General features: G+C 37.9%; 1 protein-coding gene across 3 annotated transcripts in view; it reads right to left on the bottom strand.

Moving 5' to 3' along the window:
• SERAC1 (serine active site containing 1) overlaps window positions 1-18,453 on the bottom strand; it is an 86,203-nt gene that overhangs the window by 7,980 nt on the left and 59,770 nt on the right. For all 3 annotated transcript variants that reach the window (XM_082855814.1, XM_082855812.1, XM_082855813.1), the window contains 5 exons: window positions 12,523-12,636; window positions 10,523-10,685; window positions 3,107-3,257; window positions 1,666-1,807; window positions 518-612 (listed from right to left, as the gene is read on the bottom strand). In XM_082855814.1, coding sequence (XP_082711940.1) covers window positions 518-612; window positions 1,666-1,807; window positions 3,107-3,257; window positions 10,523-10,685; window positions 12,523-12,636 — 665 coding nt within the window. The remainder of the gene's footprint in view (window positions 1-517; window positions 613-1,665; window positions 1,808-3,106; window positions 3,258-10,522; window positions 10,686-12,522; window positions 12,637-18,453) is intronic.

The following is an 18,453-nucleotide window of genomic DNA, read 5'->3' as shown; positions in this document are numbered from 1 at the left end:
ATCAGACCAACTCCCTCCATTTGTAGACCAGACTTCCCAGACCAGTTTAATGACCTAAGATGGCTAGTGAGTCAAAGGCAGAGTTGGCTATAGTCTAGGTCCTGAAGTCCAGAAATCGAGCGCTCTCTCCTGTATATACAATTGGCACATACGATGTACAAGTGACATAAGGAGCCTACATTGCTCAGCATCTCTCTTGGCTTCCTTTAGGTGGTATGCTTGTGAACACAAAAGCCAAAAGCCCCATGTTTACTTCCAGGAATTAAGGAAACTTTGCTCTCGAATCCATGGTCCTTACTATGAGAATAGTTTTAAGCGAACCATGTTAGGAGCCCAACATTGACACTATATCTAAGCCTTATACAGTTTCATTATTTACAGCTAACTTCCTCTATAAAGAAGAGAAGAAAGGTTAGGTTAGTTTTCCATAAGAAAATCCTGTCTGTGGCCTCAAAGATAAAACCCCCCTCCATCCCAGAGGGCCCACTTGTGGCCTGGACCCTTCCCCCTCTGTTACCTTTCCATAGGGCACCTTGCTCTCCAGTCGCTAAGGCTGGTGTCATACTCCACAGATATAATTCGGAGAGCGGGACAGTCTCTTGCTAACCACGACTACGTAAAATAAAAGGTACAAAAGGGAAGATATGAATTTCCACTGTTCCACTTATTTCCTATCAATTGAAATTCGTAACTAAAGGACCCTTGTAATACTGACAACTAGTAAAAGACTGCATTAGAGTAAAGTATAAAGGTGACTAGAAAAATAACTCCAGCATTTTATCTTTTTATATCTCTGCTCATAAGGTGATATTGCATAAGGTCTATGCAGGTTTCAAGAGAATATTCTCAATTTTAATCTGCTATAGCCAAAAGCAGGGCCTGTTTTTGGAGTCTAGATCAAATTGGCTTTTTGAAAGCATTTAATAGAAAGCTGTGATCTCAGGACAGACAGAAGAGTGTGACGGAGGTTAGAGATCTGACCTGAGAGCTCAGATACTAATTACAGTTACAGTTCTGTCTCTGTGGAGCCGAGGTTTATCGTCATCTCCATATTTCAGTGTCACCAGGGAAAGAGTGCCAACCACTCTTTCTGCTGATACGCCCTTGTGAAGGTGGATAAGCAGAAGTGGGACAAAGCCCCAGGAACTATTTATACATATTTACAGCATCAATTTTCACTGAGCTTTAGATAAATTTCATTCAATAAATTAATGCCAAAGTTTAGGCTCTTTAGAAGAAATAATGTCAAAGAAATCCAAAGCAGAATTACTTCTTCAAAGTCTTTCTATTTTATAATTATTAAAATCACAGAACTAGCCAGCTGTTATTAATATATTATTTATTGAATTATATATATATATTTTTTGAATTATATTTTTAACGGAAGTGGACTATTTTACTGGTCCTTGCCCTTTGCCCATTTTTTACTTAACAGAATACTCTTTTAGAGTCATAGAATGTACCGTAAATTATACAACACAGAGTGATAAGCCCAGTTGTTCATGTAACATATTATAAGTGTCCCTAAGGAAAAGAAAAACTGCATGGAAAAAAAATCCCAGTAAAAAGAGAAAAGTAAGCATGTCACAGTGAGGACTCTAAAGGCCGGTGACACAGCAGTGTGTCGGGATAAGGGTGGCCTACCAGAGGTAGCCGCTTCCTTACCTTGGGCCAACATGTTGTATACTTGGATTCATCCTCTGAAACCTTTCCAGTTAAATTCTGATCATTGTCCTGCTGGCGCCACGTTTTGAATGCTGCTCCCATAAGGCCATGAATAAACAGGACATCTGCTTTAATGGGCTGACTAACAGGGGAGAGAGTTTTTAAAAGAAGCAGAAAAAATGCATTATTACTTTGATAAGAATCTACACAGCACTCTCTTTGGATGGTGCTTATTTTAGCAGGTTTATATGACATAAAATAAACTTAATTAAGGCAAGCTTTATAAGCACAGGTTTGCTGAGGAGCCCTAAAGGAGTTCTGGCAAAGACATATATGCAGTGTGCTCACTGCTCTCTGTAAGGATGGAAACACAACTAGGCAGGCAGACCAACCAAAATCAACTGTAATGCGCTTAGTGATCAATGAAGTGACAGATGTCATAGATTACCCTCCAAAGAGTTCCATGAGAATATTACACAAATCAATAAAAGTATTTAAGAAATTAAATCATATGCTAGTGTAGTTTCAAACTCAGTATGCATGAAAAAGATTTTTATCAAGGAAAATGATGTTTATCAGAAACAGAGCAAATGAGATTTTAAAGTAACATTCTTTCTTTGCATATGCCATTTAAAAAAATTGCAATAGTATATTACTTGCAAGCTATTTATAATACACACCCAGTTATGTAACACATATAAAATACATTACCATATTATTTTATTTACAAATTAGAATTAACCAGGAAATCTATTTTTCAAGTTAAAAAAAAGTTCTTGCTATTTTCTGAGGTATTAAAGTGCCTGACAAAAATCTAAGAAATGAGTAATTTTTTCATTGTGGTATATTTATTGTCTTAGCAATGATACGACTGGAAATAGTGACCAGAAATAACCTTAAGAAAATAAACAAACAAAAATGAAATAACCTTAAGAAGGAATATGAGTCAAATTTATTACAACTTATTCCTTCTGATACATGCATTTATAACCTCGCCTAAGCTTTCTCTAGTCCCTTGAGTTCTAGGCCCAGGCTGATTTGGTCGCCTGCATGTAATAATGTCCTAGCTCCTTCTCATCCAGATCAACCTCTACAACCCTAATCAGTTAATAACTTAGATTTACATGAAAAATGTAATGAAACAAAGAAGAAATATGCATTACAGAGTTTATGTGAGACACGTTATAAAAGGTGAATGCAGCCTTCCTGAAGGTAAGCCGCTGGTATAAAATAACCCTGGTAATTTAGCTAGTTCCATACTTTCACGACAGCTTGCAATTCTTCTGAGGTTATTAGGGGAAAACTGTTTCAGTAAATGAGGTATTTGACTTATTTGTAAGGTATTTAACTTATCTAAATTATGCAGAAAGAAGTTAGAATATTAAGCCCTTGAAGCATTACGTCCCCACAGGGACAAAGCGGCTCTACCCTGCCTTCTTACCTTGTGCGGTACTGGGGGTGCAGCACGTACACGCCGTCCTGGTACTTATCTTGCACAGTCTCTCGGTCTAGATTAGCCAGGGTTCTGGCGGCGTGTGAGGCCTCCATAATGTGGTGGGACTTTATTGCTTCTACCAGTATCGAAACCCAGCCTGGTGAAAAGAACACATTCCCTAAACACCAGCACTAATCCGTCTCAGACTATTGAGAGGTTTTCAGGCTGAAAATGATGGGAGGAAGGCAAACCTCAGCATCTGTCTACGAGAAAAAGCCCTACCACCACAATTACATTCTTCCCTAAGGCCCCCTGGGTCCCACAACACAATGCCATCATGTCCCCAGCCAGGTACTCCTTAGGGATCTCAACGAAGGTTAAGAGCCATTTTCTTTATTTAGAAAATCTAACAGAAGTCGTAATTACTAGAGATGAGGCCATAAATGGTAAGAAAATGTCATATTTTGCTTTAGCAAAAATTATTAAACTCAGTGAGTTAACACTAGTTATTTCATTCTGATTGGCATATTAGCAGCCCTTAATAATACACGAGTGAGTAGTTTCTTAATAATGAACTTGTTTGACAGACAAAAAACTTATAAAACCTGAGGTTCAGGAAGGAAAAACTCATTTTTTTAAATTGAAGTATAGTTGATTTACAATGTTGTGTTAATTTCTGCGGTGCAGCAAAGTGACTCAGTTATACCTACATATACATTCTTTTTCATATTCTTTTCCATTATGGTTTATCTCAGGATATTGGGTATAATTCCCTGTGCTATACAGTAGGACCTTGTTGTTTATCCATTCTATATGTAACAGTTTGGAAGAACTGTTTCTTGTGCTCTAGAGCCCACAAGCCACAACTACTGAAGCCCACATGCCTAGAGCCTGTGCTCCGCAACAAGAGAAGCACCGCAATGAGAAGACCATGTGCAACAAGACCCAACACAGCCAAAAATAAATAAATTTATTTTTAAAAAATAATAATAAAAATAATTCAACATCCATTTATGACAAAAACTCCAAAAAAATGGGTATAGAGGGAACATACCTCAACATAATAAAGGCCATATATGACAAGTCCACATCTAACATCATACTCAATGGTGAAAAGCTGAAAGCATTTTCTCTAAGATTAGGAACAAGACAAGGATTCCCACTCTCTCCACTTTTATTCAACATAGTTTTGGAAGTCCTAGTCACACCAATCAGATTAAGAAATAAAAGGAATTCATATTGGAAAGGAAGAAGTAAAACTGTCATTGTTTGCAGATGACTTGATACTTTATACATAAAAAAATCCTAAGGTGCCACCAAAAAAACTACTAGAGTTCAACAATGAATTCAATAAAGCTGCAGGATACAAAATTAATATACAAAAATCTGTTGCTTCTATACACTAACAATGAACTGTCAGAGAAATTAAGGATTTACCACTTACCACTTACCATTTACCACTGCATCAAAAAGTATAAAATACCTAGAAATAAACCTACCTAAGGAGGTAAAATACCTGTACTCAGAAAACTATATATAAGACACTGATGAAAGAAACTAAGATGACACATACAGATGGAAAGATATACTGTATTCATGGATTGGAAGAATTCATATTGTTTAAATGACCGTACTACCCAAGGCAATCTACACATTCAATCCAATCCCTATCAAAATATCAATGGCATTTTTCACAGAACTAGATCAAATAATTTAAAAATTTGGATTGAAACACAAAAGACCCTGAATAGCCAAAACAATCTTGAGGAAAATAAACAGAGCTGGAGGAACCATGCTCCCTGACTTCAGACTCTACTACAAAGCTACATTAATCAAAACAGTATGGTACTGGCACAAAAAGAGACATACAGATCAGTGGAACAGAATAGAGAGCCCAGAAATAAACCCACACAATTATGGTCAATTAATCTACAACAGCGGAGGCAAGAATATTCAATGGACAAAAGACAGTCTCTTCAATAAGTGGTGCTGGGAAACTGGACAGCTACATGTAAAAGGATGAAATTAAAACATTTTCTTACACCATATACAAAAATAAACTCAAAATGGATTAAAGACCTAAATGTAAGACTTGAAACCATAAAATCCCTAGAAGAAAACATAGGTGGAATACTCTTTGACATAAATCATAGCAATATTTTTTTTGGACCTGTCCCCTAAGGCAAAGGAAACAAAAGCAAAAATAAACAGCACCTAATTAAACTTAAAAGCTTTCGTACAGCAAAGGAAACCATCAACAAAACGAAAAGACAGGGCTTCCCTGGTGGTGCAGTGGTTGAGAGTCTGCCTGCCGGTGCAGGGGACACGGGTTCGTGCCCCGGTCCAGGAAGATCCCACATGCTGTGGAGCAGCTGGGCCCGTGAGCCATGGCCACTGAGCCTGCGTGTCCGGAGCCTGTGCTCCGCAATGGGAGAGGCCACAACAGTGAGAGGCCCGCGTACTGCAAAAAAAACCCGAAAAGACAACCTACTGAATGGGAGAAAACATTTGCAAGTGATATGACCCATAAGGGGTTAATATCCAAAATATATAAACAGCTCATACAACTCAACATCAAAAAAACCCAAAACAACCTGATTTAAAAATGGGCAGAAGACAGGAATAGACATTTTTCCAAAGAAGACTTACAGATGGCCACCAGGTACATGAAACAATGCTCAACATTGGGAAATGCAAATCAAAACCACAATGAGATTATCACTTCACACCTGTCAGAATGGCTACCATCAAAAAGAACACAGCTAACAAATACTGGCAGGGATGTGGAGAAAATGGAACGCTTCTAAATTGTTGGTGGAAACGTAAATTGGTGCAGCCACTGTGAAAAACAGTATGGAGGTTCCTCAGAAACTACAAACAGAATTACCATATGACCCCACAATTCCATTCCTGGGTATATATCCAAATAAAACTAAAACACTAATTTGAAAAGATACATGCACCCCAATGTTCATAGAAGCACTGTTTACAATAGCCAAGATATGGAAGCAACCTAAGTGTCCATCAGTAGATGACTGGGTAAAGAAGATATTGTGTGTGTGTGTGTGTGTGTGTATACACACACACACACACACTGGACTACTACTCAGCCATAAAAAGAACAAAATTTTGCCATTTGCAACAACATGGATGGACTTGGAGGGTATTATGCTTAGTGAAATTAGCCAGGTAACAGAAACACAAACACTGCATGATACAACAGAAAGACAAACACTGTATGATATCATTTATATGCGGCATCTAAAAAATAAACTAGCGAACGTAACAAAAAAGAAAGAGACTTACAGATACAGAGAACAACAAACTAGCAGTTACCAGTGGAGAGAGGGAAGGGGGGAAGGGCAAGATAGGGGTATGGAATTAAGAGGTACAAATTACTATGTATAAGATAAATAAGCTACAAGGATATATTGTACAGCACTGGGAATATAGCTGATATTTTACAATAACTATAAATGAAGTGTTATCTTTAAAAACTGTGAATTAGTATGTTGTATACCTGAAACTTCAGCTATACCTCAATTTAAAAATACATTGAAAAAAGAAAGGTAAAGCACAGAGAAAAAAAATTTTGGGAAAGACATGGACAGAGTCTCAATGACCTGTGGAACAGAATCAAGAGATTTAATATACATAATTGAAGTCCCAAGAGGAAAGAAGAGAGAAAAAGGGACAAAAAAAAGAATATCTAAAGATAGACAAGCTGGAAAGTTTCCAAATTTGCTCAAAAACATCAACTCACAGATTCAGTCAGCTCAGTAGACCCCAAGCAAGATAAATATAAAAATAGACTAGGCACTTCATAGTCAAACTGCTGACAATCTAAAAAGAAGACAGGAAAAAAGACACATTTCATATAAGAGAAGAAAAGTGGACATAAGAAGAGACTTCTCATCAGACAACACACACACACACACACACACACACACACACACAGAGCATGGGGACAGAAGCCTGCTCTTGGTGTCTTGGAAACATGCCCCCAAATTGCTGCTTTGTTATCAATAAAAGGTTGATGTTCGGCTTGGGTCAAAAAAAAAAAAAAAAAGAGAGAGAATGGAATGATATTTTTTAAGTGCTGACAGAAAAAAATAACACACTGTCAACAAAGTACTCTTTATCCATGGAAAATAACCTTTCCCTGGATAATAAAATAAAGGCAAAGTCAAGACATTTTCAGAAAATGAAAGGTGACAGAATTTGTTGCCAGCAGATCCAGGTCTTTAGGATGAAGTGAAATAATATCAGGCACAAATTTAGATAGAAAAGAAGGAAGAGCGCTGTATATTATAAACATGTAAATAAAAAGTTTTCTTATGTTCTTTAAATACCACTTGACTGTTAAAACAAAAATAACAACAACATATTGTGAGGTCTATAACATGTGGTCTATAACATATTACGGTCTATAATTATGACAATACCACAAAGGATGGCAGAGTGTATAAACTGAATTATACTGTTGTGAGACTCTCACGTTATATACAAAATGGTATAATATGCATTTAAGATAGACTGTAAAGGAGAAAAAAAGAAACAAAAACCAGAGAGGGGACAAATTGCAAGAGCAAGACAACAGACACAACCAAACTATCAATAATTACATTAGAGCTAAAGAGACAAAACACTTCAATTAAAAGGGATTATCAAGCTGAACTTTTTAAAAAAGATGCAAGTATGTGCTGTCTTAGAGACGTACTTATTTTTATTTTTTATTTATTTATTTATTTATTTTTCTTTCTTAGCGGTACGCGGGCCTTTCACTGTTGTGGCCTCTCCCGTTGCGGAGCACAGGCTCCGGACGCGCACGCTCAGCGGCCATGGCTCACGCGCCCAGCCGCTCCGCGGCATATGGGATCTTCCCGAACCGGGGCACGAACCCGTGTCCCCTGCATCGGCAGGCGGACTCGCAACCACTGCGCCACCAGGGAAGCCCGAGACGTACTTATTTTTAGTCGCAGAAAAATGAAAGCAAAAGAAGGGAAAAAGACAAAAGATATGCAATGCAAACAGCAAGCATAAAAAAAAAAGCCAGTATGGCTATTTTAATACCTGACAAAGCAGACTTGAAGAAAAGGAGTATTACCAGTGATAGAGACAATACTTAATAATAAAAAAATGAACATTTCACAAGGAAGAAAAATCTGATAGAACTAAAGGGAGAAACAAATTCACAATCACAGTTGAAGAATTTAACACGTCTCAGTAATTCATTAAACTAGACAAAACTCGGTAAAGATCTGGAGAAGATTTGAATAATATGATCAACCAACTTGGTTGAACTGTTATGTATAGAACACTTCATCCAACAACTACAGAATATTCCTTCATTTCAAGTGCACATAGAACATTCACCAAGATAGACCATAAAATGGGCCATCAAATAAGTGTCACATTTCCAAAAACTAAAATCTTACAGGGTGTGTTCTTTGAATGCATGGAATATTAAACTAGAAATCAAAGACATACGACATCTAGAAAGCCATTAATATTTGTAAGTTATGCAGCATACTTTTAAGTAACCCATGAGACAAAGAAGAAATCATAAGGGAAATTAGAAAATATTTCAAACTGAATAATGATGAAAATACAATATATCCAAAATTTGAGGGATGCATCTAAAGCAGGTTAGAGGAAATTTACAGCTCTAAATACCTATATTAGAAAATAACTGTAATGACTTTAAAACACGTCTTCAAATTCTTTTGACACCATTCTCATCAAGAGGTGATGGGTCTAAACCCCTTCTAAATCCCTTCTCCTCAAATATGAGCTAGCCTTGGTGACTAACTTTTAATCAATAGATCATGGCAAAACTTACTTCCAGTGCTTGACTATAAAAGGCAAAAGAGCTTATACCTGTCTCTCTCTTGGAACATTTGCCCTTGGAACCGAGCCATCAGGCTTTAAGGAAGCCCAAGGCGAGTGTTGAAAGAAGCCAGTGCCCCCAGCCCCGGCTGAGCTCCCAGCTGAGAACCAGTACCAATTTGCAAGCCATGTGCACGAGCAATCTTCAAAATGTATCCTCCATCTCACAGCTGAGCTGCCCAGCTGATGCTGCATATAGCACATAAAGGCCCTGTCTACTGAATCTTGCCCAAATTTCAGATTCATGAACAAAATATATGGCTGCTGTTTTAACCAGTGAGTTTTAGGGTGGTCTGTTACACAGCAACAGATGAACTGAAACAAGAAAAAAGGTTAAAATCAGTGATCTAAGTTTTTACCTTAATAATCCATAAAAAAAGAGGAACAAATTAAACCAATACAGTAAGTGGTCCTTTATAGAAAAGTCTGCTGATCCCCGAATCAGATTTCAGCAAGTTAAAAACTTCTGCTGATCAAGACACTCTTAAATGTAAATTAAAAAAAAAACAAAAACAGAGTGATACAAGAAAAAAATGTAAATTCATCGTTTCTAATAAATATTGTTGAACATATGCATGTATATGTGCACATAGGTATGTATATTTATTTGTGTATATGCATACATATATTTGTATATATCACCCTGCTTTTTCCACTGAAAGAGCCCAGAAGCAAAGACACCCCAGGAGCAATAAGCACAGCTAGACAGTACCCAGATCTTGGTCTCTAAAATTCATTCTCTACTAAAAGGAAACAGGATTCTTTGAACAAATGAGCCTAGAACATCTTGTTATACTGGAAAGTAAGGAATGCCTCCCCAAATGATGTGGGCATATCAAAGGACACAGGAGCCAATTTGCCGGGCTCCTACTAACCAAAGCTGAGACAATCTGGCATCAAATTTTTAAGTACAATAATAAGTGGTAAACTATTAAAAAATAGGAAACCATGTGCCCATACTGATAGGGAGGGAGGGAGGGAGAGAGAAGGAGAGGAGGGAGGAGAGGGAAGAAAGGAAGGAAAGAGAGAAGGGAGTGAGAGGGAAGAGCTCTTGCTTACAGTAGAATGCCAGATGCTGAAAAGTAAACGAGGAAGGGATGCTGCAGCTGGAAAATCACCATTGTGCAACCATCATGATAAAGACTGGATCAGGCAGGAATTTTCATCTGAAGTACTTCCCCACAGGTGGTTTATTAGTTGCAAGGGGGAAAATCAATTATACAGTGGATTCTTTTTAGTCTTACTATGCCTCTTGGTTAACCAGATCATATAAAAGATAATATAAACAATTAGATGGTCATCATGGCAAAAACTGCTCTCCTGTGACTGTCCACACACTGATTATCTTAGGTGTGGACTACCCACGTCTCAAGCAATTCCTTGCCCTTCTAAAATGACATGCTCTAAGGACCCAAAACTAACCCTAAGCAAAGTCTTAAGCCTATTGAAAAATTAGCGTAGCATGAATGAGGGGTGGAGGTGGGAGAAAAACAAAGGACTGGATCCAAAATACTCGGTATGTAAAGTTGTTACCTGAGCGAACTATAGTAGAATGAAGATGTTCATTCAAAGCCATATTTCCAAGGATACGCATTATATTTCTCTGTACTTTAGGACAGTCCTTGTGAAGTTGGTACAGCCTCTGCAGTAGTTGTAAGCCTCCATTTGCTTCAATTTTATCACAATGTGTGGGTATCTAGCACAATAAATTAATGAAAGCTCACTTTATGTTGCACAAATTCACTAACCAGGTGACACAGCATGCTGGTGGGCAGCCAGGTGGCTCCTGCTCAAGGAAGAGACCCAGAGAGACCCCCCCAAAACTCTCAGCTCAGCTCAAATAAATAAGCAAACCCCTATCTGTGTGGGAAGTGCTTTAAAATCACTGAAAAATTAAGGCCACTAGGACTTGTGACATTTTTATTCTTAAAGTTATTCTGCTTAGTTCTTGGTTGGATGTAACTACAATGTCATTATTACAGAATTGTTTCAATTTATACTGATACTTTGACTGGCTTGAAACTACCTTAAAAGGTTCTCTACCTTGAGAAATCTGCCACCTGATAACAGGAAATAATCCCCCTGTGTAAGTGGCACATTTTGCTTCTGCCTACAAGAACTCCCATATAGAGATAAGCAACATCTGTGGCCCTACACACTACCCCACACAAGCCCACAGCTATGGGGCTCTCCTAAAATTCAAGAGTTGGAATTTTTTTTTAAAGAGGAAGATCAAGTAAAAATTAAAAAGAAAGAAAGAGGGATGTGAATTTTTAATGGAGAAAAGAGATAAAAGAAAGCCAAAGGAAATATATACATTAAGGTAAGGTGACATAACTGATCAACAAGCCATTACAGTCTGCCAACGTCACTAGCACAGCCTTGCCTCTCCCCAGCACTTAGTTTTATCACTTATATCACTTATGTGATATCATGTCATGTATATGCAATGATTTTCACTCTCTAAATTTTTATTAAATTTTACCACATTTTATATGCATTTAAAAAGTATGCCTTTTAGACATATATCAAGTGAGATATTAATATGTTGAGAAGTTTCTGGAAAGGTAACTATTACATTCCATGCACTGGACATTCTACTGCAGATGTACCTATTGTTTCAGAAATCAGTCATAAGTCACAAAAAAATCAAGCTTACTTTCCCACATTCCCTTTTTAGTGTGTTACCACACTAACGACTGCTTTGTGCTCGATTCCTGATTCCACCCGAGGGAACTGAGATGACCAGAGAGCACCATGCTTTTGTGCCACGTCTAATGGTTCCCAATTAAACTGGAGCGTTTAGAACCTCTAGGATGGTGTTTCTCATGATGTGGGACGAACCAACTACATCGGCCTCACCAGGGATGCCTGTTACAAATGCAAGCTCCTGGACTCCACCTCACATCTACTAAATTACAACTGCTAACTGTGAGCAGGAATGTGCATTTTAACATGCTTCCTGGATGATTTTTATGCACTGATGCTTGAGCACCACAAAGTTTGTTGCTTTTTTCTTTTTAAAATCAAACTATGATGATAGAAAAGTTGTCATAATGCCAAGTTTTTTTTTTAATCATTGACATATGTATGCTGTGGTTAAAAATCAAGACTATGGTCAAATAAATACTTTTTCCAAGTATTTACCTTTTTTCTATCTTAACACATCTTTCGCAGATATTTTACTGGAAATTAACTCCCTGGTAATATTACTTGTAAAAATTATCTGAGAAAGGTAATGCAAGACAGCATAACACAAAGGTGAATGCCGTATTTAGACAACAGGTTGCTTTATGAGCAATTAAGATTAAATCCATTTTTAGAAATACTTAGCAAAAGTGAAATTCATGTATTGGTGCTAAATCATGATTATCAATTCTGACAATTGAGAAAAAAGCAGAAATTTAAAAACAAGCGAAAAGCTTTTTTTTCTTTTATAAAAAATGAAAATTATTTCCCTTGAATGAACCAACATGCATAATTTTTTCAATGTGATCATAAAAAGTAAACCATATTTTGAAAATGTAAATTACCTCAGAATGTTTTACTAAAGCTTCCAAACAGAACATTTCCACTGTAGCTGAAGGAACTTCTCCAAAACTTTCAGCATAAGGAAGTCCATTTCCTCCAAAACACCATAAACCACCCTGAAAGTGAGATAATTAAAATTCTTAGTGAAAAAAGTGTCTAATATTTTTTGTTTGACAAAAAAAAAAAAAAAACCTCTGTACTATATACAGTATTAGAAAGAACTAATATGTAAGACTCAAAATATTCTGGAAACTTACAGGGAACTTTCATTATGCAAACTGTTGCTAGACTAGAAAACATATGGAATTATTCTTAGAAGAGAGCAGTCTTTGAGACTTTCTCAATTCTTTCCTCTGTGTCCTCTTATCTGAAAGTATGGAGACTAACACATAAATCTTGACCAGTAAGAAAAGCCCAGAGCCAAACAAATGTTCTAGTGTCAGATTATGCCAGTTGAGTCTACTTAAAAATCTATCAATCAAAATAACAGAAAAGGCATTACTGGAAAAATTTAAAATAAAGACAATGATAACAATGATCAGAGAGCTTTTAATTTAAAAAAAAAAAGGGAATTCCCTGGCAGTCCAGTGGTTAGGACTCGGAGCTTTTGCTGCCATGGCTTGGGTTCAGTCCCTGGTCGGGTTCAGCCCCTGGCTGCGCAGCGCGGCCAGAAAAACAAGAGAGAGAGCTTTTAATTTTTCTTAAATTGAAATTCAGGTTCACATGGAAGAATAAACAGAAGAGTTAGGAAAATTATGAAACAGAAGAGTAGTGGGGACTAGTCTTAATAGATATTAAAACATATTATACGAATAAATGGGGAAAAGAAAATTTCAACTATTAACCACAGGTCAGTAACATGCAATAATCTCCTAAAAATCAGTGAAAAATACCAACGAGGCTATAGAAAAATGAGCAACAGTCATGTTGCTCTAAATGCCTCTAAAATAGATAAGAAAGGATATTTTACATCTATCAGACAGGTGCAGAAATAAGACGTTCTCATTACCCTGCTGCTGGTAATATCAACGGGCTACTTCTATGGAGGACAATTTAGCGACGGCTGTCAAAATTACAAGTGCCCATGCCCTTCAACAATTTATCCTACAGGACACTCACACACTGGCAAAGTGATATAGGTACAAGTTTGTTCATTGCAGCTTTGTTTGTTAAGAACAAAAGATTGAAGCTCCCTAATGTCCTTCAATAGGGGGTTGGTTAAATAAAGGATGGTACAATTATACAACGGAATGCTATGTGAGTCTCTTCATATATTGATACACATCACTCTCTAAGATAAACCCTTAGGTGAGAAAAAGAAGGAGCAGAGGGTGTGTACCATATGCTACCATTTGTGTAAAAAAGTGTGTTAACTACATGTGTATATTGGGGTGGGGAGATACAAGGAAGATTTATTACTGTATCTTCTTTTGAAGCGCTTTGTATTTGAACTAGGGGTCATAATTGTGTGCACACAGACCACCTGCTGGCAAAAGAGGACAACTACAAGGTAGTGTCTTTCAAAAATGTATATATAAAGCCCAGTGTTTCCTGTAGGAAATACAGTCCATAAGTTTCTGCATTCTGAGTTAATTTATAGGGTTCATGGTTCAGTAAAGCTAGTAAATGTTCAAAATGTTTGGCCACTCTATAATTCTTATTCATGCTGTCTTCTCTGATATAATAATCTTCTTTTTTTCTGAGTTTAAACATGCTTGGATCTCAAAGATTCATGCTATTTAAATGGAGGACTGGGGGCTTCCCTGGTGGCGCAGTGGTTAAGAATCTGTCTGCCAATGCAGGGGACATGGATTCGAGCCCTGGTCCGGGACGATCCCACATGCCGCAGAGCAACTAAGCCCATGTGCCACAACTACTGAGCCTGCGCTCTAGAGCCCATGAGCCACAACTACTGAAGCCCACGTGCCTAGATCCTGTGCTCTGCAATAAGAGAAGCCACCGCACTGCAATGAAGAGTAGCCCCTGCTTGCCGCAACTAGAGAAAGCCCGTGTGCAGCAACAAAGACCCAATGCAGCCAAAAATAAATAAATTAAATAAATAAAATTTTAAAATAATAAAATAAAATAAATGGAGGATTGGGAAGGACTAACTCATTGACAGTCCTTGCCTCCTCCAGCAGAGATAAGGGTAGAAGGTGGAGTGGTGGGCTTTGGGGGGTGGGAAATTTTTCTTAAAAACCTACCACCACAACCTGCCTCCCCCAAACCCCTCTCCTTACATCACAGCTTCAAATCATCTGACCTCTTTCCAACCTAAATGTTCCAAGGAAAGAACAGGGAGAAGGAAGAGAAAAATGATCCAGGATTTTCATTTTTCTTGATCATTTTTAAAGTGGGATATAAGAGTGCAGTTCCAATTTTATCCTTGTTGGCAAAGCTTTAAGTTATTTATGAACTGCCAAATTGTGTGGCAGTAAGAAGCATAAGCAAAAAGCAATAAATAAAATGTATAAATTCATAGTGTGATCATACAAAGTATTTTATAACCCCTAACACAAAAGTCAATATACATGGGTACTGCTTCTTTATCACTGGATTAAGATATACTGAAAAACAATTTCTTAAGGATCAAAGAAATCCAGAGGAAGAGGCAGAGAGAGTGACAATGTTAAAAGAAATAATAATGGGTAAGGCATAAAAATCAAAAGGAAACGATAATAATAAAAGCATAAAAGGAAATGTCAACTAATCAAGTTAGTAAAGAACTTATATCCATATTATATATGAATTATAGGTGTATAACAAAGCTTTTTACTTATCATTTTCTTATTATGATACTCAGAGACACGTTACTATGAGTTAACGTGGTATTTTTCCAATGCATTTCAACAGGTTTATACCAGCCAAATAATTTAATACATAATAGGTATTTTCTTACCATATAATCTACCTTCCAATTAAACATAACCCTTAGAGCTATCTCTGTTTTTTCTTTGTCATACACAAATGCTTTGACTCACAACAGAAATATGCCAGTTGTTATTTAAGTATATATAAGTTTGTGTACAGCTGGCTCTTTTAGCAATGTCATGATTCATCCATTCATTATTCAGTAAATATTTATTGAGAGCATATTGTGTCTGGGGTACTGTACTTGGTACTGGGGAGATTATAAGAGAAATCAGAAGAAAGAGAAAACAGAAGAGAAAAACAAATAAGCAAGCAAATAAATATATAAAATAGTTACAGAATGGGAATAATGCTATGAAGGGCAATAAATGCAACAAACATTTGAGATAAAGAGGAAGGTCTCTCTGAGGAGCTGACAAGCAGAGATCTGAAGGACAAGAAGGAGGCAGCCATGTGACAAGCCGGTGGCAAAGCAGTCCAGGCAGAGGGAACACAAGTAGATACACAATGAGCAAGTTTAGGGAATGGAAAGAAAAGGCCAGTGTGGCTGGTGCAGTGTGCATGAGGGAGGGAGGGGAGGGGAGGGCCAGAAAGGTGGTAAAGAAACAGAGTCAGGCAAGCTGAGGCTGAGGCCTGCTAAGAGACGCAATGTCTGAAAATAATGATCTGTTCTCCTACAAACACTTAGAAATGAGCTGGGTTTGCTTTGTCTCTGTTACTTACACCGGATGAGCAGATTTACCCATAACCAAAGTCGGAAGGAGGGAAGGTACAGGGAATTCGCAGATGACAATGATGGGTTCATCCCAACAGAAGGAATCCTTGATCTGCGCAGCTGAACATCATGAGGAACTTGCAGAACCTTGGAAGCCTATCCATCCCTCTGAAAGCAAGCTGCATAGTCTCCTGTTTTGTGTAAGCATCTCTGTAGGTTTCCAAATCCTCTGGCATTAAAGAAATCTCCCATCCTTAAACCCCATCTATTGGCATCTTCCTCTCAATCACAACCCATTGCTATACTTATGCAGATGGATGTTAGAAGTGTCTTGATGCAAGGACTTCAGACCTTAATGGCTTAGCTGATTTCAGAGAGACTCTGGGAAATTACAAGGGAAGATGATAATACTAGAAATGCAAGATTTTAGCTGGATTGTCCTTAGCCAAGACCACAGAAGCTTTATGATGGGAAATCATTTCAATGCACCATACCCATTGTTCTCTTGACTCCAGGCAGTTTGCCACATTAGATCAAAAAGAAATCACAATCTAAAATGTCCAAACGTCTGCATCCCTGGTTGCATCCTTAGGCTCTAGGTCACATTCACCTGAGGTCCTCTAACCAATGCTGAAACTGGAGACAAGCTGACTGATGGGGAGTGTCCAGATGGTAACAAAAACCAAAACAAGACTGAAACCCGGATCCTGACATCAAAGAAGGAGCGATCTTGATAGTTATATCTGGGATAGTAGAAGACCAAGGACCACCCTGGCCTGTCCCCCGACCTCCCACCAGAACTGCAGTCAACAAATTCCCAGGCAGATCTTGGACAGCTACCAAGGCTTTAGATGTGGGAGGAGGTGACAGATGTGGGAGAAGTGCTTTCACTCTCACTGACCCAGTTCTCCCAATGAACAGAAAGAATAAAAGGAGGGAAGGCAAATCACTGCCAGGGTGGGTGGGGCGCAGGGAGGATGGGGAGTTTTGATACTGCTTCTAGCTGTGGTTGTGGGTCCCTTTGTTTTAATATGTGTGAGAGCTAATCTCTGTGTTTCTTCATAAAAAATTACAACCTTAGAGCTCTGCAACTTGTGCAAACTAACGGCGTAAATGACGTTCATTGTAAAGCATGAGTTTGTAACCCAGGTCATCCTTAAGGGTCTGGGTAGATAGAATTCAGGGGAGAGAGGAAGTAAGCTTGGCTGGGAAAAAATTATATCTTTATCTTCCTAACACTTAACTAAAATTTTTCATTGTATTCAATTATAAACACAGACAATAAACCACAGAAACAGCTGCAGTCTGTGTCTCTCAACAGAAAGCGCAGCTATTTCCCCACCACATATCACTTGCTGCAGCTATCTGAAAGGAACATTGTGCTCATCGTTCCTTTGCATGCCAACTGCACATTCTCACACTGGTGACCTAAAATCGACACTGCATCTAACTCTCAAAAGGTTCAGGGTGGAAACAGCAAATGTGTGTAAATAGACATATAAAAATATATCTATAGAAAGAGGGAGAGTAAATGGGGAATGATAAAACAAATGGGATAAAATATGAATAATTGGCAAATCTAGTGAAATGTATTATTGTTGCAATTCTTTAAGTTTGAAATTGAAGTACATATATTAATTATATTACAAGTTTTTTATTTTGATAACAATATTTCAATATAATTGGTTTCCCACGTAATGCTATGAATTGTATTTTATGCATCTAGAAATGAGTTCATAGACTTTACCAAATCACCAAAGGGATGCAACTTTGGGAGTACAGAGATTAAGAAGCCCTGCTCTAAACCCGATCATAACTGTAGGCTATCTGCTAAAGCCCAGAGGAAGCTCTTCACGTGAGCAGTTTTGTACAGAAGCAGCTCACTCCACTTGAAGGGAGCCTGGGGATTATCACGGGACAGGTTTGTCATAAACTGATCAGATCACTAAAAGCCAGATGGATGCCCCTCCCACTCCTTCATCCCCAACTTACTGGCATATAAAAAAATCCAGAGCCTGACTCAACTGGGGAGGGGGTGGGGAAATAAGAGTAACTACGATGGAGTTGCTTACTGATCTGATGAGATGGAACCTCAGAATTGAAATTAAACATTTATTTCAATATTAAACTAACTAAAGATGTACTCCTTCTTTAAACTGCAGGCTGAGGCCATGACTTCTGGGCAGAAAAGAAGTGGCATAGTGTATTCAACCACTCTCCTCTTCACTTAGCAAAAGGTAAGGAAACACTGTAGAAGGTGACAGAACACTATCAAAGGCAGAGGGATGGTAACTGAATAGTAATGAGCAGAACATCTTCTGTGCTGAAAATGAGGAACATCAGGCCA

This window comes from Leucopleurus acutus (genome assembly GCF_964270905.1).
Source record: "Leucopleurus acutus genome assembly, chromosome: 15".
Classification (NCBI taxonomy): Eukaryota; Metazoa; Chordata; class Mammalia; order Artiodactyla; family Delphinidae; genus Leucopleurus; species Leucopleurus acutus.
This window is presented reverse-complemented; position numbering and strand designations above follow the sequence as displayed.